The 20084-nt window shown below is 43.3% G+C and overlaps 1 protein-coding gene across 2 annotated transcripts in view; it reads left to right on the top strand.

Annotated features, from left to right (window-relative positions):
* Nucleotides 1–20084, top strand: part of mpdz (multiple PDZ domain crumbs cell polarity complex component) — a 31129-nt gene continuing 11045 nt past the window's right edge. The window contains exons 1-26 of one of the 2 annotated variants that reach the window (XM_088295012.1): nucleotides 1–293; nucleotides 1997–2083; nucleotides 3629–3795; nucleotides 5673–5780; nucleotides 5897–6036; nucleotides 6118–6268; nucleotides 6332–6454; nucleotides 7617–7992; nucleotides 8171–8259; nucleotides 10125–10335; nucleotides 11453–11530; nucleotides 11656–11738; nucleotides 11812–11958; nucleotides 12028–12198; nucleotides 12679–12843; nucleotides 12924–13133; nucleotides 13605–13763; nucleotides 13834–13968; nucleotides 15285–15509; nucleotides 15580–15685; nucleotides 16029–16227; nucleotides 17397–17438; nucleotides 17653–17757; nucleotides 17844–17924; nucleotides 18562–18739; nucleotides 18814–18924. In XM_088295012.1, coding sequence (XP_088151138.1) covers nucleotides 104–293; nucleotides 1997–2083; nucleotides 3629–3795; nucleotides 5673–5780; nucleotides 5897–6036; nucleotides 6118–6268; nucleotides 6332–6454; nucleotides 7617–7992; nucleotides 8171–8259; nucleotides 10125–10335; nucleotides 11453–11530; nucleotides 11656–11738; nucleotides 11812–11958; nucleotides 12028–12198; nucleotides 12679–12843; nucleotides 12924–13133; nucleotides 13605–13763; nucleotides 13834–13968; nucleotides 15285–15509; nucleotides 15580–15685; nucleotides 16029–16227; nucleotides 17397–17438; nucleotides 17653–17757; nucleotides 17844–17924; nucleotides 18562–18739; nucleotides 18814–18924 — 3837 coding nt within the window. In that variant the 5' untranslated portion in view covers nucleotides 1–103. The remainder of the gene's footprint in view (nucleotides 294–1996; nucleotides 2084–3628; nucleotides 3796–5672; nucleotides 5781–5896; nucleotides 6037–6117; nucleotides 6269–6331; nucleotides 6455–7616; nucleotides 7993–8170; nucleotides 8260–10124; nucleotides 10336–11452; nucleotides 11531–11655; nucleotides 11739–11811; nucleotides 11959–12027; nucleotides 12199–12678; nucleotides 12844–12923; nucleotides 13134–13604; nucleotides 13764–13833; nucleotides 13969–15284; nucleotides 15510–15579; nucleotides 15686–16028; nucleotides 16228–17396; nucleotides 17439–17652; nucleotides 17758–17843; nucleotides 17925–18561; nucleotides 18740–18813; nucleotides 18925–20084) is intronic. The other variant, XM_088295013.1, reaches the window with a different exon arrangement.

The raw sequence follows: 20084 nt of genomic DNA on the forward strand, positions 1-20084 counted from the left end.
GCGAGAGTTGATCCGCGAACACGACGAAAGAGTTTCAAGTTCGCTTTTCGGCGGATTGTGTCAACTATTTTCATTTGCTCGGTTTCTTGGTTTTGTAGCGGTAATGCAATCAAAGTTGGCCCGGAGTTTTTGTTGCACGGCAGCCTGTTGCTTTTCTCGCCACGGATCGGATGAAGAGGAGGAGGAGGAGAAGGAGAAGGGGGAGGAGTCAAGAAAAGCGGATTGTCCTCGCTTACTATGCCACATTCGAGCCCAGCAAACGATGATTGTCGCACACATTAGCACACAGTCAAGTACGCGTCGGTGATTCGAAAAACATCAAACGCCGTATTCCGGACTTCAGTCCTGTTCCTGCAGCGAGCTAATCAGTAAACGGTCCTCGACGGATCATTGTTAGCTTGTCACGCGCATATGTTATAATTAACTATTTGTTTCACATCGTTCTGCTTTAAATCATGAAAAAAAAAACGTGGATATAGTTTACAGCAGACTGACGTTAGCGTGAGCGGGCGGGCCATGAGGGGTCAATACAAGCGTTAAAAAGATGTTAATGTCGCCAATTTGTAAGTGGACGACTCGACGTGTGCTCGTACCAACCTCGACAAATGTCACAACTATCGTTGCAATATTTTATATCTTTCATTAAGAGACATACAAATGTAGCCCAATTTTGGGCAGACAGTCGATTTTGAGTTGTCTTGACGCGTCGTCGCCCGGGTCACGTGACATACTCAACGCTCATCAACCATCAGTCGATGAATGCGAACTGAATGCGAAGCGCTTTGAGTGCCTTAATAAGTGAAAATGTGCCATCCAAGTGAAAGATCATTTCGCATTTACCAAGGCCATTAGCTTCTGGAGTGAGTGCCTCAGAGGAGAGGAAAACGTTATTTCCAGAAGATGGGTAATATTGGGGCGATCCTTCAAATCTTTTCAGAGGGGTTAACGTCTCGATAAGTAGATACATACATTTTGATCGCTGTTTTTAGAAATTCGGCGACGTTTACGACAAGTGAGGAGAGACGTATGAAATAAGTAACTAAAGAAAGAAACATTTGAAGCTGTTTCATAAAAAAAAAAAAATAACAGAAGCCACAAACTAACATCTATGATAATTACGATTATCGGCGCAGAGATTTGTCATTTTGCAGATAAATGACATCGGCCTTTTTAATAACTTTCAAGGCCAATAAATTAAAAGACGGTTTATTTTGGCTCGCTGCAGCACACTCTCTGCTGTGCTGGTGGCCTTGCCTGCAGACGCAGTAAGATGCCTGTTTGTTTTTTCACCTCGAGTCACACGCACCATGCCCACATTTTAATAAATGCCAGTCTCCTACAACTAGAAAACAATTTCCCGCAGTAAACTTTAAAGACATGTTTGTTTTCATTGAACTATAATTCATGCAGCTGAGCCTGGGCGCTCCGTGCACTTATTGTTAATTTTTTGTTAAAATAAGATCTCAAAAAGCTTTAACATGTTGTAAATCACTAAAGTTGTTTAATAAACATGTGCTTAAAGGCATTTAAATGACATCAAGTTTTGGAGTTTTTTTTTTGTTTTTTTTAATTTGACACTATTTCCCCCTTTTTTTGGTTTTCGGCCTCCCTGACTACTACGAATCGGTATCGGTGCTGAAAAAAAAAATATCGGTCTCTCACTAATTAATAATAATTCTTAAATCTGAGGTCTGCTGACGTTTCTGTTGGGATTGTGGGATGTATAACACTGTAATAACAGAGACAGAGCTTGCCAACGACTGTATAAACAGGAACTCCAGCCAATGACTATTTTCATAACCAACCCAAAAACTGTCAGAACAGGGCCGTCCTCCTGCCGACTTTCGCGTCCATTTCATAAACAGATCCCGAATCGTGTCATTGCTGACTCCGCAGTGTCTCTTTGGGCTAATGAATAGCCGGCTGCCAATGCCCACGTCACGCCCTCAACCAACCTCTACCATTGTTGCCACTAACATTCCGTTTTGCTTTCCAGGCCTTGACGAGCGGATCGAGTGTGAAATTGCTTTTAATGGGGAGAAATCCCGCCCGGCCGGAGCTGTAAAAATGATTGAAACAATGGGTGAGTCGATACTGTCCTTAATGGAAGCCTAATGCGCTCCACAGAGTCATTGCGCCGCAAATGATGATCCTCGCCGTTAAGCGTTGACTTCCATCTATCAAATGCTAATTTTGCCGTGAACACAATGCAGTCGCGACGCTTTCCTCCCACGACCAAACCTTTTGTCTGCTCGCTCAAGCGTGACCAATGAATGCGTTCCCAATAAGATTACCTGTGTCGTTCCCAGAGAGGGAAAACATGCTGACGACTGGCTTTGTTCAAACAACAAATCCTCACTTGAGACCCCGGCGCATGCCCCTTTAGGTGATAGTCACAGTGGGTGAGCGCGGGAAATTGCTTCATTTTTGTCCACATGACAGCGGAGCGTTCCCAAAGAGCGGCTTTCTCCCGCTCTGGCAAGCGCACACAAGATTTGTTTCATTTCCTCCTGATGTGATTCCAACATTTTGCCAACGGGCTCCAAAGCTTTGGAAACTTTGTTGTTTTTCCTCTGTTGGAAAGAAAAACACATAACGAGTGTTCAGGGATCCAGCCGAGGTCCGTTACATAAACTGGGATGAGATTGACTGCATGTACGTTGACTGAAAACCTGAAATGTGACTCCAGACCACAACTACATGACTGGTGCGGTTTGATCATTTTTTTTGGGGGTCATGTTGCAAGCAAAAAATTGTCTTGCATGTAGGGTCGCTTATTTTGACAGTCAATAAATCTGTTGATTTTTACATCGATTAATCGAATTAGAATTTCCATCCTTATATAAAAAAAAAAGCAGGATATTATTTTTAAAAAATCCACAGTGCAATTTTCACTATTTCATATAAACAAGTTGTTTAAACAATTAATCGAATTTCAAAACCTTTATCGATTAATTTGATAACACTGGGAAAAAAAAGGAATAAGAATGCCAAGGATATTTTCATAGTTTCTGGGTAATATTGGACGGCTGTATCAGAAAATAAAATCCTTTTTTTTTTTTTTAATTGGTTGTAGTTTTCGAGATATCGACGTTTTGGACAATTAATTGGAATTAATTAGTAGTGCTTGTGGTTTGACTTTGCCATTTTTTTTGCATTTGTTTACCTTGAATATTGCCTACTTTTCTGAATTTGTGCTTAATTTTTATGTGAAACATGATTTGTATATAAAAGGCTTCCGACATTCACAATGTTGCGTCAAAAATAAAAATACTGTACGGACATGCTTGGAAAAAAAAACCCCGCAAGAGCCCCATCAATCAATGTCGTAACTATGTTGAAAAAAAAATATGGGATATTTCCAAACCGAGCGCCAAAGCGGAAAAAAACTCAATTTGGACACGAAAATTTTGACACCAAAATCAGTGTTGATCAATGCAATCGGTTAATTGTCGATTAATCGTCGCATCTCCAAATTCGAACCACTGTTGAATTTTCTGACATTGACATCATTTCAACGGACAAAGTTGCTTTGCCTCGACTATTCATATCCCAAAGGAATAACCGCCACGTCGTGTCCTCTTTCTCTCACGACCCGTCACTGAAATATGTGACGCTCGGCTCTCAGACACGCAACGTGCCTTACAGGCGGTGGAGCGACTCCAGGCCAAGCTGAAGGAGCGGGGGGAGGTGCCCACCGAGGAGAAGCTCAGCCTGCTCAAGTCGGTGCTCCAGAGCCCCCTCTTCCACCAGATCCTGGCCTTGCAGAAGTCCGTGCAGCAGCTCAAAGACCAGGTGACCGCTCCGTTCGGCAGGGGAGGGGTCGGGACTTTGATTGACGACAAATTCTCATTTGCAATGCCAATCTGGCTGCACACGGAAGCTAGGATACTGTAGTGAATTTTTTTGGGCCACAAACTAGTATTTTGTGCGCAATTTCAATTGGGGGTCACCACCCCCTCGCCCCCCCCCCCCCAATGCACACCCCTGCTTCTTAGACAGAAAAAGGGCTTCAAACCACACGCCGGTGAGAAAGAAGAAAACGCCTTCTCATTCAATTGTTGATCCGAGTGGGGGGCGCTTATCTTGCGCAAGTCACAACGTCTCCGGTAGTCTCGCTATTGCGAGCCGAACGTTATCGTAGCGAGCAAAGAGCTCTTAAGGGGGCCACAGGAAGCCCGATGAAAATATGCAAGCAATGCAGTGGGAGGCGAGAGGGTGGGCCGGCTTCTGATGAGATGAGATGAGAGCCGCGCTGTTTAGATTCCTTCAAAGTAATACTTGGAAAGTAAAGCAGTCCGTCGGGCCTCGGTCAGCCCGCGTAGCCATGGCAACAACTACCCCCCAAAAAAAAAAAATTAAAGTGGGCGCTGGTTGTGTGTGAAGTGGGGCAGAAACAATCGGCTAAATGGCAAGAACCAGACTGGAACTTTAATCCTCTTAGTTAGCTCGGCCAACAAAGCGGCACATGCACTTTAGCAACATGCTACGCTAACATCAGCAAGGCCTGTGAAGAACTCTGGTAGGAAATGACGCACAAATGACCTTAAAGAGGCTGGACTGCCATTTTCCTGCCAGGAAGGAAATTCAAAGTGTAGAGATATCATGTTACAGTTTACAAACATTTGTGGACTTCTTTTTTTTTTGGTTTGAACAATTTATCGTTTTGGGACTGAAATTGCGATCTCAGACAACGCGATTACGACATACTCAAAGCTATGTTTTTTCCATGAAGCGGGTCACACTAATTAGCGACATACTGATTTAAAAGAAAAAGTAGTCCCCAAATTAATTTCTTTTGCCGCTGCTTGAATGCTAAGTGCTAAGCTAAGCTAGCTAGCATTGGAGCAGCGCAGACTTTTTTTGTACTATATGTAAATGTGTGCAGAACAGCAGCAACGAGCTGCGGGATGCGGATGATCTCCTCCGTGGTGACAAATAAACAACCCCACTAACAAGTAGCGTTTTAACCGAGGAGCCGAACGAGGAGTCGCTAAGCGTGCTAATCGCTAAAGTGAAATAAAGAGTCGGGAAAGACCCAAAATAAGTGCTTAGGTGTACGGTCGACTTTTAGCAGAAGAAATTGCAATACAATTTTTTTTTTTTTCAGAAAATCGTTCAGCAAAAACAAAAAAAAACATTCGGACCAATATCCACTTTGCTTGAACAAACTTTTAGCTTGTAAGATTTGTCGATTTATTTGGGTCCTAGACATGTGTCCCCCTTTTGGTGGCGAATAAACATTTTGATGCTCTACGCCACGTCTGTCACAGCAGTAATTAAAAACAAGCACATTGAGGCCTCCAGATGGCCCGCGATGATAATAGAAATACTCGATTTGGAGCCATTGTGGGGAAAAAGCAGACATTATCTTGTGAAGGATGAGGCGGCTTTTGATGCGGCTAATCATGGGGTATAACGAGCTTCGGGATGCCGAATATTGGACTGGAAGATCACAGCACTCAGCGAGCATCCAGACGGCGACGCCATCGCGATATTTAACTCGTTCGGTGCCGAGGACGTTTATATTCGTCAAATGGAACGTTTTGGGAAATTGTGGACGAATTGAAGCGTCTACGTAACTGTAATGACAATCAGATGCCAGTAGATGGCGGTGTTGAATAGTTGTAAATGAGTTCCAAGAGATTTCCGTGCGTGTTTGTTTCTCTCAGGGGAGCGGCGATCGCGTCACAGATGCGCAACACAACGGCGACCATGTCGCCTCGTCGGACAATCCGGCATGTGATCAACTGGATCCGATTATTCAGACGATGGCGCAGGTACAATCGCCATCATATGATTTGAAGCGATTGAATTTTCCCGGGGCTTTTCAAGTCAAAGTAGCTAGCTAGGTTTTGCTTGCTATGCTACCGTCGTCCCAATGTGTGCGACGCAGGGGCGCTACGTGGCACATGTGGACTTGCGGAAGCCAACGTCGGGGGGTCTGGGATTCAGCGTGGTGGGATTGAAGAGCGAGAACCGAGGGGAGCTCGGCATCTTCATCCAAGAGATTCAAGCGGGAAGTGTGGCTCACAGGTATGCTAACGCGGCGCTCAAGTCTTCACGTCGATCCGTTAGCAACGTCGTGAGCTTTCTCCCCCCCCCCCCCCACTGCAGCGATGGCAAGTTGAAGGAAGCCGACCAGATTTTGGCCATCAACGGCCAACCCCTGGACCAGACGGTCACCCACCAGCAGGCCATCGGCATCCTCCAGAGGGCGTCCGAGAGGGTGCGGCTCACCGTGGCCCGGGGACCCATACCTCAGCTGGCAAGTGCCGCCACTCGACACGACGCGGCAGGAGCGGCTGCTAACATTTGCGTGACGGTTTAGTGGCGGCATGTGGAGACCATCGAGCTGGTCAACGACGGCACCGGACTGGGTTTTGGTATCGTCGGGGGGAAGACGACCGGCGTGATTGTGAAAACGATTCTTCCTGGAGGCATCGCCGATCAGGTGACTGCACTTGATTTAAATTTTAACGTCGTTTACATTTCAAGAGTTCTGTAAATGACATTTTGCTGTAAGTTTAAAAATATTTTTTACTCAATAAATTGCATGAGTCTACAGCTAATTTTAATCTCAGATGGCTTCACGTAAATTTGTCACTGATCCAAATAAAAGTAATGTATTTTCCACACGTCAGGTTTTTGAGATATTTTTTAATTTTTTTGTTTTTAAGTTGAACATATCATAAGAGCTGGCGCAATATGGATTTTCCCGTGCATTTTAATTTGATGTTTCAGAAATTGTCCACCTGTTGATGAATTCATAAGTCATAAATATTACTCGATAACATATATTATAATATTATTACTTTTATGAAAACCTGATGTGCTCGAGAAAAAACAAGGGCAGATAAACCGTACAAAAAAATTATGTGCATTTATGAATTTAAAAAAATTACAAAAAAAAAATTCAACCAGTGTAGTGAACTGATCTATCGTAAATAATAATATACATAAATCATAATACAATAAATGGACATGTTTTGATCATTCTCTCTCTTCTTTTTGGATTTTTTTTTTTTAAAGTTGAGTTATTTTCATGCAGAAAATTCATGAAAATGGATATATTATGTTTTTTAATAAACAAATCTCTCTAAATATTTGTTTAATTTATTTATTGAAAATTAAAGGAAAATTTGTCAAATCAACAATTATATGCATAGACATTTATTTTATGAAATAATTTTGGTTCATCAATTATAATCAAATTAATTGAAAAACACGAGAAAGCATTTTTATTGCAAATAATTCAATGTTAAAAATGAGAATCACTTATTTTATTATCCAAATTAACTATTTCAAATATTTATATATATTCCACATATTTGAACTTTTTTTAAAATTGTTTTTATTACTTCATCTAAACAAAAATAGTGATGGGAAAATGAAGCTTCAAATTTGCTTCATGAACCAGTTGTTGTATTTTTGAGACCTCTAGATGGCACTGTTGCTTGAAATAAAGGCTTTAAAAAAATGGCAACCGAGAGCGCCATCTACAGGAGTCCAAAAGTACTACAACTGCTTCATGAAGCAGATTCGAAGCTTCATTTTGCCATCACTAGTCTACGGTGAGTCACTAATTAACCTTTGACCCTTTTTTGGGCCTCAAGGACGGCCGCCTGAGAAGCGGAGACCACATCCTAAGAATCGGGGACACTGACCTGTACGGGATGGGCAGCGAGCAGGTGGCGCAGGTGCTGCGACAGTGCGGCAACCGGGTGAAGCTGGTCATCACTCGGGGCCACGTGGACGAGAACCCCTCCGTCTCCGCGTCCACGCTGCCGGCGGACAAGGTTCCGCCGTCCTTTGGAAAGCGCCATTCCCGTCCGGATTGTGGCTCTGAAATGGCCCAACCTTTCCTTCCACAGGGCGACAACGAGGAAGAGGAAGAGGAAGAGGAAGAAGGCACGTTTGACGTGAGCCTCATCAAGAACACACAAGGGCTCGGGATCACGATTGCCGGTTATGTTGGGGATAAAAATTCAGGTGAGCGCTCTTGACTGAATCCAAAATATTCGCATGATTATTGATGGCACGTAGATTATTCCGCAAATTTGCAACTTATCGATACTGTACGGTCTTTTTTGTCAGGAGATGTTTAAATATGCAGAAAACGTGGGCGGCTTCAAAGTCTTCTGCCTTTCATTTCATTTCATTTCCACAGAGCCCTCCGGTATTTTTGTCAAGAGCATCACAAAAGACAGCGCCGTAGATCAAGACGGCCGCATTCACGTGGGAGACCAGATAGTAGCTGTGAGTACCTCAGCGAGCATCAAAGCCCTCTCAGAATCAAAATCTTTATTGTTCATCTTCTTTCTGAATAATTATTTGCCTTTTGGGGGCGAATAATCCCATTTTTTTGGTTTATACTCATAATAGAGTGATGTGCTTTTTTTCTGGGCCGATACCAATACCGATTATTAGTAGTCATGGAGGCCGATAACCGATATTTGAAGCCGATATTCATTGATCGAAAAAAATTGTCAAAATTTGATTAAAAAAAAAAAAAACTTGAATTAGTTTATATGCCTTTTAAGCACATGTTTATTAAACAACTTTAGTGATTTACAACATGTGAAAGCTTTTTTTAGATTTTGGAAAATAGACAAAAAGTGCAAAGAGCTCCCAGGCTCAGGCGAATGTATTATAGTTCAACGAAAACAAACATCTCTTTAAAGTTTAATTTTCGATTATTTGTGAGTTGTAGTTGACTGCCATTTATTCAAATTTCGGCGAAGTCTGTTGTAGTGCGTTTGACTCGAGGTGAAAAAGCAAACAGGCAGCAGCTGACTGCTGATTGGCTGCCACCCACTGCACAAGGAACCAATCAGATGATGCTGTGAGCGGGCCAATCTGCTTCTGCAGGCAGGGCCACCAGCACAGCAGAGAGAGAGAGCTTTTAATTTATCGGCCTTGAAAGTTAAAAAAAAAGTCTGATACCGATTATCGGCAAAATGCCAAATATCGGCGCCGATAATCAGCCCGGCCGATAATCGATCGATCACTAACTGTGAGCCTGACAATATTTTTTGTTTGTTTGTTTTTTTGTAGCCTTTGCCATCTACTATGGACTCGACAGTTTGATGATTTTGAGCAAAGGGGGTTTCGGTCGATCGCATTGACATACAGAGCAGAAACACCGCGCATGCACATACAAGGACGCTAACTAGCAAAATGATCAGTTTCCATTTTTGTTCTGTCTGCTCGAAACCGAATAATAAAAGATCAAAAATATATCAGAACATGTAAGCTAAGTATATCCATACAGAGTGAGAGGAGGATTTTTGTTTTGCGGTGGGCTCCTTGCTCGGGGCGTCTCGCACTAATTGGAGAGCAGGCGGGTCAGGTGGAAGCGGGCGACGCGATAAGGCACGTGCTCGGAGTTTGAAGTTTCCCCGCTGCTGGGACGGAGGAGCCCTCGTCCACCAGCACAACCGGCAGCCGCGGCACGAGCAAATATTAAATTCAAATTCCCGCCTCATTAGGAGGTGGTCGCAAAGCTCGCTATCAGCAGCTCCTGTCTGGACTCTCTCCTTGACTCATTCCATTCAGCGCAAGTCATCAGGAAAGTAAAAACTGAGAATGTGCATGAGTCGTATTGCGCAATATGGTTTCATGCGGTTATGCAAGGTATAAATATATATATATATATATATATATTTATATGTGTATTTTTATTTTTCAATATCAATCTGCTCACTCATTTGACCTTTTACGGCTGTTTTAATTTTTTAGGGCCCAAACGCGAAGGTGCCGCCCCAGCCCACTCCGCCAAGGCTAATTAATAGAATTAAAATTCGAGGCAGAAAATGTTTTATGTGAGCAATGAATCCATTCAGTCTGTGGATTTGCATAATTTTGAGGAATTAACAATTAATGGTACATTTTTCTTGGGAATATAAAAGATTAAAGAGCCATCCCGTTCTTAATGACTAGACATTAAAAATGAGCCCGGCTTGGATGTAACTACTTCATTTGTCTTTTTTTTTTTTTAAATGAACATCTCTCTGTTCTACTTGGGACATGCGAGAAATATGGCACTTTGTTTTCATCGCAATTTCTGAATAGATCACTCACAATGTCTACGTGTGACTCCCCGCCTGCTCGCTGCCTTGTAGGTGGACGCCGTGGACATCCAAGGCTACACCAACCAACAGGCCGTGGAAGTCCTCCGACACACGGGTCAGGCCGTCCACCTGAAGCTGATTCGTCGGGGATTCCGGCCTGACGAGATCCCAGCTGTTGTGTCGCCCGTCGTCACCATCTTGCCTCCGTCTGCGGCAATCCTGAAGGAGCTGGACATGGACGGACAGACGGAATCAGAACAAGGTAGACTCACGCTGTGGGAGCTAGCAAGTGAAGTTTTCTTTTCAATTGAGTATATTTCTTTTCTTTGAAGCGCAATGACATTTTATAAGAAAACACTGACGTGAACTCTTCATAGTTTGGCATTTGTGGATTTGACTATTTGCTAAATCTAAAAAAAAAAAAAAAATGTGCAAAATCTGTTATTGGTCTGGCTCCATCTGGTGGCAGGAAAGTGTCAACGACAAGGCTGGGTTTAAAAAAAACGATTGGCTTCAAGTCTCAATGTAAATTATTTTTTGAATTAAAAATTAATATTTGCACTAATGCACCTAGTTACAGAAAGAAGTTTGTACTAATTGCAGTATTGGTTCTTCTGAGAATGCCTTCCATATGAAAGTTAAATTGCTATTGCGTGAAATACTCGATTGAATCGAAAATCAATCAAAGTGAATCAAAAATTGAGTCGAATCGGGCGAATCGATTTTAGAAATTTGAATCAATACTCGACCCAAGTCAAGTAGGAATGTTGAACTGAGTTGGGGAGTTTGATTTCAACACAAGTAGTGCTTTGCTGCCCTCCTGTGGCATTAATGAGCAATTGCTAACCATTTTTATTTTCTATTCAGGACACCATCGCAATTGGTGGCCGTTCACTGCTAATTTAGGCGCAGTAAAGTCCGTTCAATACGCTCAACAGTCACATTAGCGCTAGCACCAGTGCTAACTAAACAATTGGAGTGTCCTGGCTCGTCCCTAAGTGATGGATTCTTGATATTGCGTGGATTGCAGACACATTTTCTTTTTTAACGACGAAAAATGTTTGTTTGGTGGTATAAAAACTTGTATAATGAACTAAAGTAGGTGATCCAGGTTTGTTATTACACTGCAGTTCCGTTAAGACACAGGTGTCAAACTCAAGGCCTCATTTCAGGTGGCCCGCGTCGTGTGCGTCAATTTCTAGTTTCTAGCACATTTTCTTCACTTTTAACAACATTGAGAAATGAGATATTGCCATTTAATAATATTTGCCTTAAAAGAAATTGAAAAATGATTGAACAAACAATTACTGACTGGCTTTCCATCCATTTTTTTGTGTGTATGTGATAACGTAAGGATCAATTGTGCCTTGTGTGCGCAGACGAAAAGCAGCAGCAGACAATGAACGAAGACCGCGCCGTCACGCCGGTTGTAGATCAGATGACACAAGAGAAACACGGTAGGAGACTGGGGGGGGGGAGGGGTGGGGGGGGTCGAACAACCTAGCAACCCAATTCCAAACACTCACACGGTGTCTGTTGTTTGAGATCAGCTGACTTTGTTAACCTTTTTACTCCCTAAAAGGGACAACAACGCTGACGCCGTTTCACGAAGAGGAACTCGTGAAAAAGTGGCAAGAGATTCTCGGCGCAAATAATGAAGTCGTCGTAAGTGTTCGCCAAGAGCTGAATTTTTGTTATTTTGTTTATCAAGTCAATGAAATGAGAACGACTTGGACAGGTGGCTCAAGTGGAGAAATTCAGCGAGAGCAGCGGCCTGGGGATCAGTCTGGAAGCCAACGGCGGCCATCACTTCATTCGCTCCGTGCTGCCCGAAGGACCCGTCGGCCGCTGCGCCAAACTCTTCAGCGGGGACGAACTCGTCGAGGTAAGGAGGCCCGATTGTGTCGCACCACAACGATGGAGTCCCATCTCAATTTGATTTTCGTCTTCTCAGGTCAACGGTATATCTCTGATCGGTGAGACCCACAAGGAGGTGGTCCGAATCTTGAAGGAACTCCCCCTCGGTGTGTACATGACATGCTGCAGACCCGCCCCCCCCCAACAGGCCCACATTGAATCGTCAAACCCACAAGAGGAAGCTTCAAATGCCCGATTGCAACTACAGGTACTTGGTTTTCTGTTCCCATGCTTGACTCGATAATGAGGGAGAACTACCCAAAAGGTGGGGGGGGTGGGGGGGGTCCGCATCCTTTTTGGACCGGTTCAGACAAGTCCATGACTTTTTAACACCAGCAACCGGTGTTGGGATGACGGGGGTAGCTGGAACTTGTTGCTAATGCTAACAGCTAGCTGCTAGTAGTGACGGGAAAAATGAAGCTTCAAATCAGCTTCATGAACCCGTTGTAGTATTTTTGGACTCCTGTAGGTGGCACTCTCTGTTGCCATTTTTTTAAAACCTTTATCTAGAGGACTCAAAAATACAACAACTGGTTCATGAAGCAAATTTGAAGCTTCGTTTTCCCATCACTAGATTAAGGAGTCGCCAAGAAGGTAGCCCGACTCCAGTTACGCGCAGCCACTTCAAAGCCAGCGCTCGGCTTCTTATGATATCATCAAAGCGACGAGCCATTTTTTCCCCTTCAAGCAGGAACAAGTTCACGAGCCGTGTCGCACAGATGCGGCGGAAGCGGCAAATGATCCAATTCCAGAGGTGACGGGCGCTCCTTTGGCCATGTGGGAGCTGGAGATCCAAAATATTGAGCTGGAGAAAGGAGCAGGAGGATTGGGATTCAGCATTCTCGACTACCAGGTACCACGACGACGACAAAACTTCTTTTTCGTTCACTTCTAACCCGTTTCTCATTCCGTGTTATTTCATCCCTTCCGCAGGACCCACTGGACCCGGCCAAGACGGTCATCGTCATCCGCTCTCTGGTTCCCAACGGCGTTGCCGAGCGGGACGGACGACTGCTACCGGGCGACCGACTGATGTTCGTCAACGATACCAACCTGGAGAGCGCCAGCCTGGAAGACGCCGTCCAAGCTCTCAAGGGGGCCGAGCTGGGGACGGTGCAAATCGGCGTTGCCAAACCTCTTCCCGTAAGTATTCCCAGTTGTTTCAAATGATTTAACAGGTTGGTGTTCACTCCCCGTCAAGAAAAAGAAAATGGATTTTTGACGTATTTATCCGTCAACGGTAGCGAATGAGTTAAAAATTTAAGATCATCGAAAGGCTTTGAATTTGTCTGCTTTTTGAGTTTAAACGGCAATGTTCGTCTTTTGGGCGACGATGTTGCGTCCGGCGTGAAAATTCTCCGTCAAACAGGAAACGCCAACGACGAGGTCACAAGCAGGCGTGCGACCGCTAGCGGCTGTTCATCCGCACTTGCCGTTTTCATTTTCACTTGTATTACCTCTGGATTACCGGCGCCGAGGTCAGACGGATTACCGGGCCTCTGTGAGAGTTCTCCCGCACGATGTGAACCGCACGCACCTCTCAAAAATGGCCAATGACAATCGTAATCCTCCAACACTTTGGAGACACTGAAAGAATCTTTCCACTTTTCCTAGGGGATAAGTGGCGATTCCTACTCCCCACAGCTTTACGGTGAGCAGGAAGTCACGCTGCTGTCCACTCTTCATTCATTTGACTTCAGCGCTAGTTTACTCCAAGACGGAAACCAAGATGAACTGCCCGGCGGGGTTCTTTTTCGGGCAGAGCCGACATCGGTTAGTTAGTTTTTCAAGCAACCTCTGTTGAATTTGGATTTGGGAGTTTAAGTTTTTTTTTTCTCGTCAGGTGGACACGAGCGAAGTGGACGAAAAGGCGCTAGAGCGTGCTTATTACGGCGAAGAAGACACGTTCCAGGCGTCGATGATTGCGCTTCACGGAAGTAGCTCAGATCTGGATTTCCTGCGCGCATCCACGCCCGAGGTGAGCGGCTACACATTTACGCGTACGTCCGGGTGGCAAAATCTCAAAGCATCCTCACAGTAAACAAACACGATGATGTCATGTGACCAAGCGGGAGCGATCGAGAAAATGGCTGTCATTTAAATGTTTCAAATGTCAACCGAAACAAGAATGCTAGTTATGTAAATTGCCAGAAACGGAGACGGAAATCCGGCGTAATTTACATCGAGAGAAAAATGGATTCAAAAATGGACATGGTGGAAACAACTCAGTTTAAATATTCCGAAAAAAAAAAAAAATGATCCATGCCCGCCTGCTGGCCGCTGCCGTTTGCCTACTACGAGTTGACACGACTTCAGCGAGGTTAAATGTCCGAAATATTACCAGCCGGGGTTCGTGTGCGCATTCAGCCTGTGGAAGTGGAGAATCAAATCGAGAATCGATCATTTTGATTTTGTGGAGGTGATCACATGATCTCACGTTTGATGCCGATAAATCCAAATTTTATGCAGAACGCTTTTCTACTTTCACAAGTTGAAGTGGACATGAGTAAAAATGTGCATTTGCATTTTGGTGGCGATCGGTCGCCGTTTTAGAAATTCAGAGCAGACAATTACAGCAATATTATCGCTTGCCTCCTTGCTGTGACGTAGACGCTGTGACCGCAAAAAAAAATATAGAACAAGCCGAGCTCCAAAAAGGGGGCGTGCCAATTTTTTTGCAAGTCTAAAAAAAAAAAAAAATTAATTAATTAAATCACTCCAGAGTTTTTTAGGGGGCTAAATTTTAGTCCTGATGTCATTTTAATATGCAAACCTCTTACCTAAGTGCCAATGTTAACATCAATCAAGCGTCCATTTTTGGTCACTTTTCGCCATTGTGTAAGTTTGCTAATTGAGTTTGCTTTGAAGAAAACATCCTCTCCAAAACGGGAAGGGGGTTCCCTGACATGCTGCTGACACAAATTAATTTTCGCTTGTGTGGCAAAATGGCACAGAATTGTGTTTTTGACGATGAATTGGAAAAAGCGCTAAAGAGCTGATGTTAGCTAGCAGGCTAACAATTAAGTTTCGCCAAATGATTCAAAGATAGCCCAACGAAATATTTTCTTCATACCTTTGATGACAACAAAACCGACGTTGGACTTTTGCTTCTTCTCTTTACAACTATTTACGACATCCAATCCATTTCTCATCGTCGCCCGGCGCTTCCACTGGATTAATTTTTGACCTTTTTCGCACCAAACACAAGATTTTGTCATCATTTTTTCTTTTTTCCAAACATGATCAAAATAATTTAAAAAATTCCGCTTATCAAGCTAACAATGCTCACCACAGACTTCAAGTTATCTCGACTTCGAACCGGCATCGGCGGCTGCCCCTCCGAACGCTCCCGATGAGGACCAAGCCGCCGCCGAGGAAACGACGGACACCTTCGACTCCTACAGGCCGTTTCATGACCTCCGGATCACACCTGAGATTCAGCCTGAAACGCAGGAATCGGTTCAATGTCGCGCCCAAGAGCCCGGCGACGCTTTTGCCCAACAACCAATTTGCACGGAAGTAAGTTTAGGAGGAATGTTCTGAACTCCTGTGTCAGGAGGTGACGAGTCTGTTGTGGTTTTCTCCCCAGGAGGACAAGGAGGTCGACGCGAGCGTAGGCGCCGGCGAGCGAGTGGCAATCTCGGGGAGCAGTTTTGAACGGACCATCACGGTTGTCAAGGGCAACGCCAGTCTTGGTTTGTGTTCATTTCTTCAAATCGAAATGTTTCACGAAAATAAAGAGGAAAGGCCTCTCTCGAATTATTGCGGCTGCTTTCATCTTACGCGGGCCGCTTTTTAGGACTAAAAATTAATATCATAACATCATGAATTGAATTTTATGTTTTTTTTAGTTAGCATTAATAGTTTCCAGTATTACTGTACATTATATAAATGTGTTGTTTATAAAGCGCAATCTAAGCAACCCTTTTCGAAATGTTAAACTGCAAGCAAATTGTAGAGTGAAACTTTTTGGATATTTTTTGGTGACACGATGTGTGATTAACACAACTTGTGTGTTAATTTTTCCGTCTATGGCAGGGATGACAGTGAGCGCCATGAAAGACGGCCTGGGCATGCTGATCCGAAGCGTCATCCACGGCGGCTCCATCAGTCGGGACGGCCGCCTGGGCGCGGGCGACCTCATCCTGGCCATTAACGGCGAAGCCACGGCCAAGATGAGCAACGCTCAGGCACGCGCCATGCTTCGCAGGCACTCTCTTATCGGACCGGACATGGGGTAAGAGTTTTGGTTATCGCTCGGTGATTTGTTCAACACCCTCCGGCCGGTGATAGGTCAAAATGAGCAATACAAGGAGCAAAAAGACCACCGTTGCTTTGTTTGGATTTCACAGTTGGACTGCTTTTGTAAATAAAACGCCGAAAAAACTTTAAAGCATAAAATGTACCGAAAAAGTACTCTGCAGTTTTGCTAAGTGCCGCGCGCTCCTCACTGAATTATGATCGTATCATTTGTTCACTTGTATGGCTGGGTTGAAAAAAAATGGATATATCGATTTTAATCGATTTTCCTCTTCACGGCCTGATAATCGAATCGGAAAACCATGACGTGACTACATGTGTCACACGAGATCTCGTCACGGCGCAAAAGTAGCGTATCAAAACAAAATGGCGGACGCGGTCAAGTCAGCGCCAGCAAGTATGAAGTCCGATGTTTTTTTATTGTTTTGATCTGGTCATGCTAAATAAAACGGACATAATTAATAGTAACGTCATTGGCTTCAATTCTTCATGTAAATATTAATATTTTTAATGATACACCTTATTACAGCAAGACGTTTGTACTAATTGCAACATTGGGTCTTCTGAGAATGCCTTCCATACCAAAGTCAAATTGGTCCCGCGTGAAATCTTTGATTGAATTGAAAATCAATCAAAGTGAATCGAAAATTGAATCGGGGCCTTGTGTGTCGAATCAAATCAATTTTGTCAATTTGATTAATTCATCGTAGAACTTGTTCAGTGAAGTTCGCCCGATTTAACATTTTGGTGAAATATATTTCATATATATATCATATAATCTTTTCAGTTTTATTTTAGTAGTTTTTAATTATACTATAATGTGCAATACATTGAAATTATATTGTATTTTAAAGCACTTTTATCAATATGTATATGGGTTCATTACTGCACAGTATCTGCATAAAAATAAAAATATAAATAAATAAATAGGTGTGTTCTCCGTTGAAAATAAAAACTGCGATATAATGGGGGAACGGGATATTCTAGTACTGAAAACTTTTATTTATTTATATTTTATGTATTTTTTTTTAGCATGAATATTTTTGGTTTAACCAAGAAACAAACAAGAACGTTAATGCATGCTAGGCCAACTAAACAAAAGCACAGTTCTGTTCGGTGCATAAACGCCAACTCTTCACGTTCTAGATCTGCTTGCTCACCCGAGGATGATCTGTGCCCATTTTATGTGTGAGTATGACTAACCGTCCGGCATTGTCTTGACCGTTCCGGTCTTCTTTTCTCCCGTTCGTCCGTCTTTTGTCTGCATGCAGTCGTCACTTAGTTACACTTAACTTCTTTTTCACTGAATAAGCAACCTCCTTTCTAAAGCCGGCATGTGTGTGATATCGCTTGCGACCTGTGAGGCGGACGCCGCATTGTTCTCAATTTGTGTTTTGTCCAGCATCACGTACGTCCCGGCCGAATATCTCGAGGAGTACAAGAGCAGCGTGGCGCAGCGTGACAAAGACGACGTCTTCTCCGAACCGGCGTCGATTCCGGCTCCAAAGTATGTTGGCCGATTCTCGTCTAAAATGAGGAAGCGGTGCTTTCGTGGACCCGGGACGTTTTTAAAGCGTCTCCACTGTTGCGTAGGGATGTTCCCAACCTTCCTGAGCGGGAGGATGGCGAGGGAGAGGAGAGTGTGTCTTATAGCAACTGGAACCAACCGCGACTGTGAGTACGTCCAGTGGACACAAACACATTTTTTTAAATTAAATTTCATGAAATAGCGATGAATTGAATATTGATTCAAAATCGTGTAAAAATGCATCAATGTAAAAAAAAATTGGAATCATCATAAAACGATTTTTGTAATGTTAATCAAATCTATTGTACATTTATTTATTTTCATATTTTATTCTGCCACTAACAAAACACTAATAAGACAAAAATGTAGTTAAACCGTCAAAATGTTTTTTTTTTATAAAGTTACAAAATGTTGTCTTTGTAACAAGGACAAAATGCAGATGTTAAAATAAAAACATTACATATTTTTATATATATTTTAGTTAGTAATTTGTTATTTTGGGGGGGGGGGAAGATTAAAAAAAGACAAAAAAAATCGAACTGCATTGAAATCAGGTACTGAAAATCAAACTTGAATTGAATCGGGGCTTGAGTTAATCGTTACATAGCTACTTAACGTTTTCACTTTTTAAAATATAATATTCATAATTCATAATATTCGAAAAGAATTATTTTATTTTATTGCAATTATGTGTTATTTATCCGGATAATACAAATAACAATAAAAGTCGAGTCCCACATTAGAAAAGTCTTTAAACACAAAGACTTTACCTCTTCCCCTCAGTGTGGAGCTCTTCAGACAACCCGGCAAGTCCTTGGGCATCAGCATCGTCGGCGGCCGCGGGATGGGCAGCCGGCTGAGCAACGGCGAGGTGATGCGGGGCATTTTCATCAAGCACATCCTGGAGGACAGTCCGGCCGGACACAACGGCACCTTGAAGACCGGAGACAGGATTGTGGAGGTAAGCCACAAACAAGCGCGGGCCGTTCAAACAAGATCACAACACAGATAATGAGAGTGACCGTCACCCGTCAGGTGGATGGCGTGGATCTTAGAGACGCCAGTCACGAGGAGGCGGTGGAGGCCATACGCAGGGCAGGCAACCCCGTGTCCTTCCTGGTGCAGAGTATTATCCACAAACCGAGGGTAGGTTACACCTTGAATATGGCAGAAAACTATATCGTGATCATATCGGTCGATCGCGATACATATCGAATTCAGTCGATATCGAAATATAACACATTTTTATTTATTTGTTTGTTTATTTTTTTTATTTATTTATTTTTACTATTGAAAATTAAAAAAAGGAAAATGGACTTGTTTAAGGCTCGGAGTGTCATCTTAAAATTCATTTATTTCAAAAGTTAATTTTAAGTTTATTTCAAAGTTATTTCAAAATTTAAAATAAATTCGGGGGGATCAGAATTTATCGATACTATTTTCTATTGATATCAAATTATCGGCACAGCCCTACTTTCCGTTACTTTTCAGGCATTGGTTCTTGAGCCTGTTTTATGGGCAAATTTCAGGTTGTGAACAAAAACTTCCCTTCTGGGACTTCATTTTCAAATCCAACAAGTGAGGTTATGAGGACAAAAAAAATGTATCCTTCAAGCAAATTTTCAGACTTTGCCTCATAAGACATTTGGGCGGCAAAATCTTAAGTACCAATTAATTTTTGAAGCACCCTGTAAATGGCCACTTGGCGCCAAAATGGCCGACATTCTATTCCAAGGCGGCATTTCTGGCTGGTCTTGCCACTATCGTAACTGAGTTCCGCCCTCCCGCAATAGAAAACTCTTTGACAGGATGCCTGTTGATGAAGCGATCACGCAAATTGGCCCGTTTTATTCCCCAAGTTTGTTTCTCATTATGCTGATGTGTGAAGATTGTGCTTTGAAAGAGGAGGGCTCCTCTTACAAAAGCAAGAAGAGAGGCAGAGATAAGGCGAGCACCGACTGTGATTGATGGCTGATGCAATAGAAAGTAGACACACAATAGAAGAGAGAGATGGATTACCTGGCATGAGAACTGTGGCCTGCATGCCAAAGAGTTGAGAGTGTCTCCTGATGAAGCTTGGCGGTGAAGTGTGTACCAGTGTGTGTATTGTACGGAAGTGTATATTGACCCCAGTCGGCCGCCGTCTGTTTGATGTGGCGCACCAAGTCGGAAAGTCACAGCCGATTTGGGGGCGTGTTCGGATGATTCTACATGTCCAATCGGGTCGGGCTGTCGGGTTACATGAGCACTGCGATTGGCTGCTCGCGAGCGAATCGGTACACTGGGCAAAGGTCCGAAGTGACAAA

Source organism: Idiotropiscis lumnitzeri, chromosome 4 (assembly GCF_059441095.1).
Source record: "Idiotropiscis lumnitzeri isolate Australia: NSW breed Sydney's pygmy pipehorse chromosome 4, RoL_Ilum_1.0, whole genome shotgun sequence".
NCBI lineage: Eukaryota > Metazoa > Chordata > Actinopteri > Syngnathiformes > Syngnathidae > Idiotropiscis > Idiotropiscis lumnitzeri.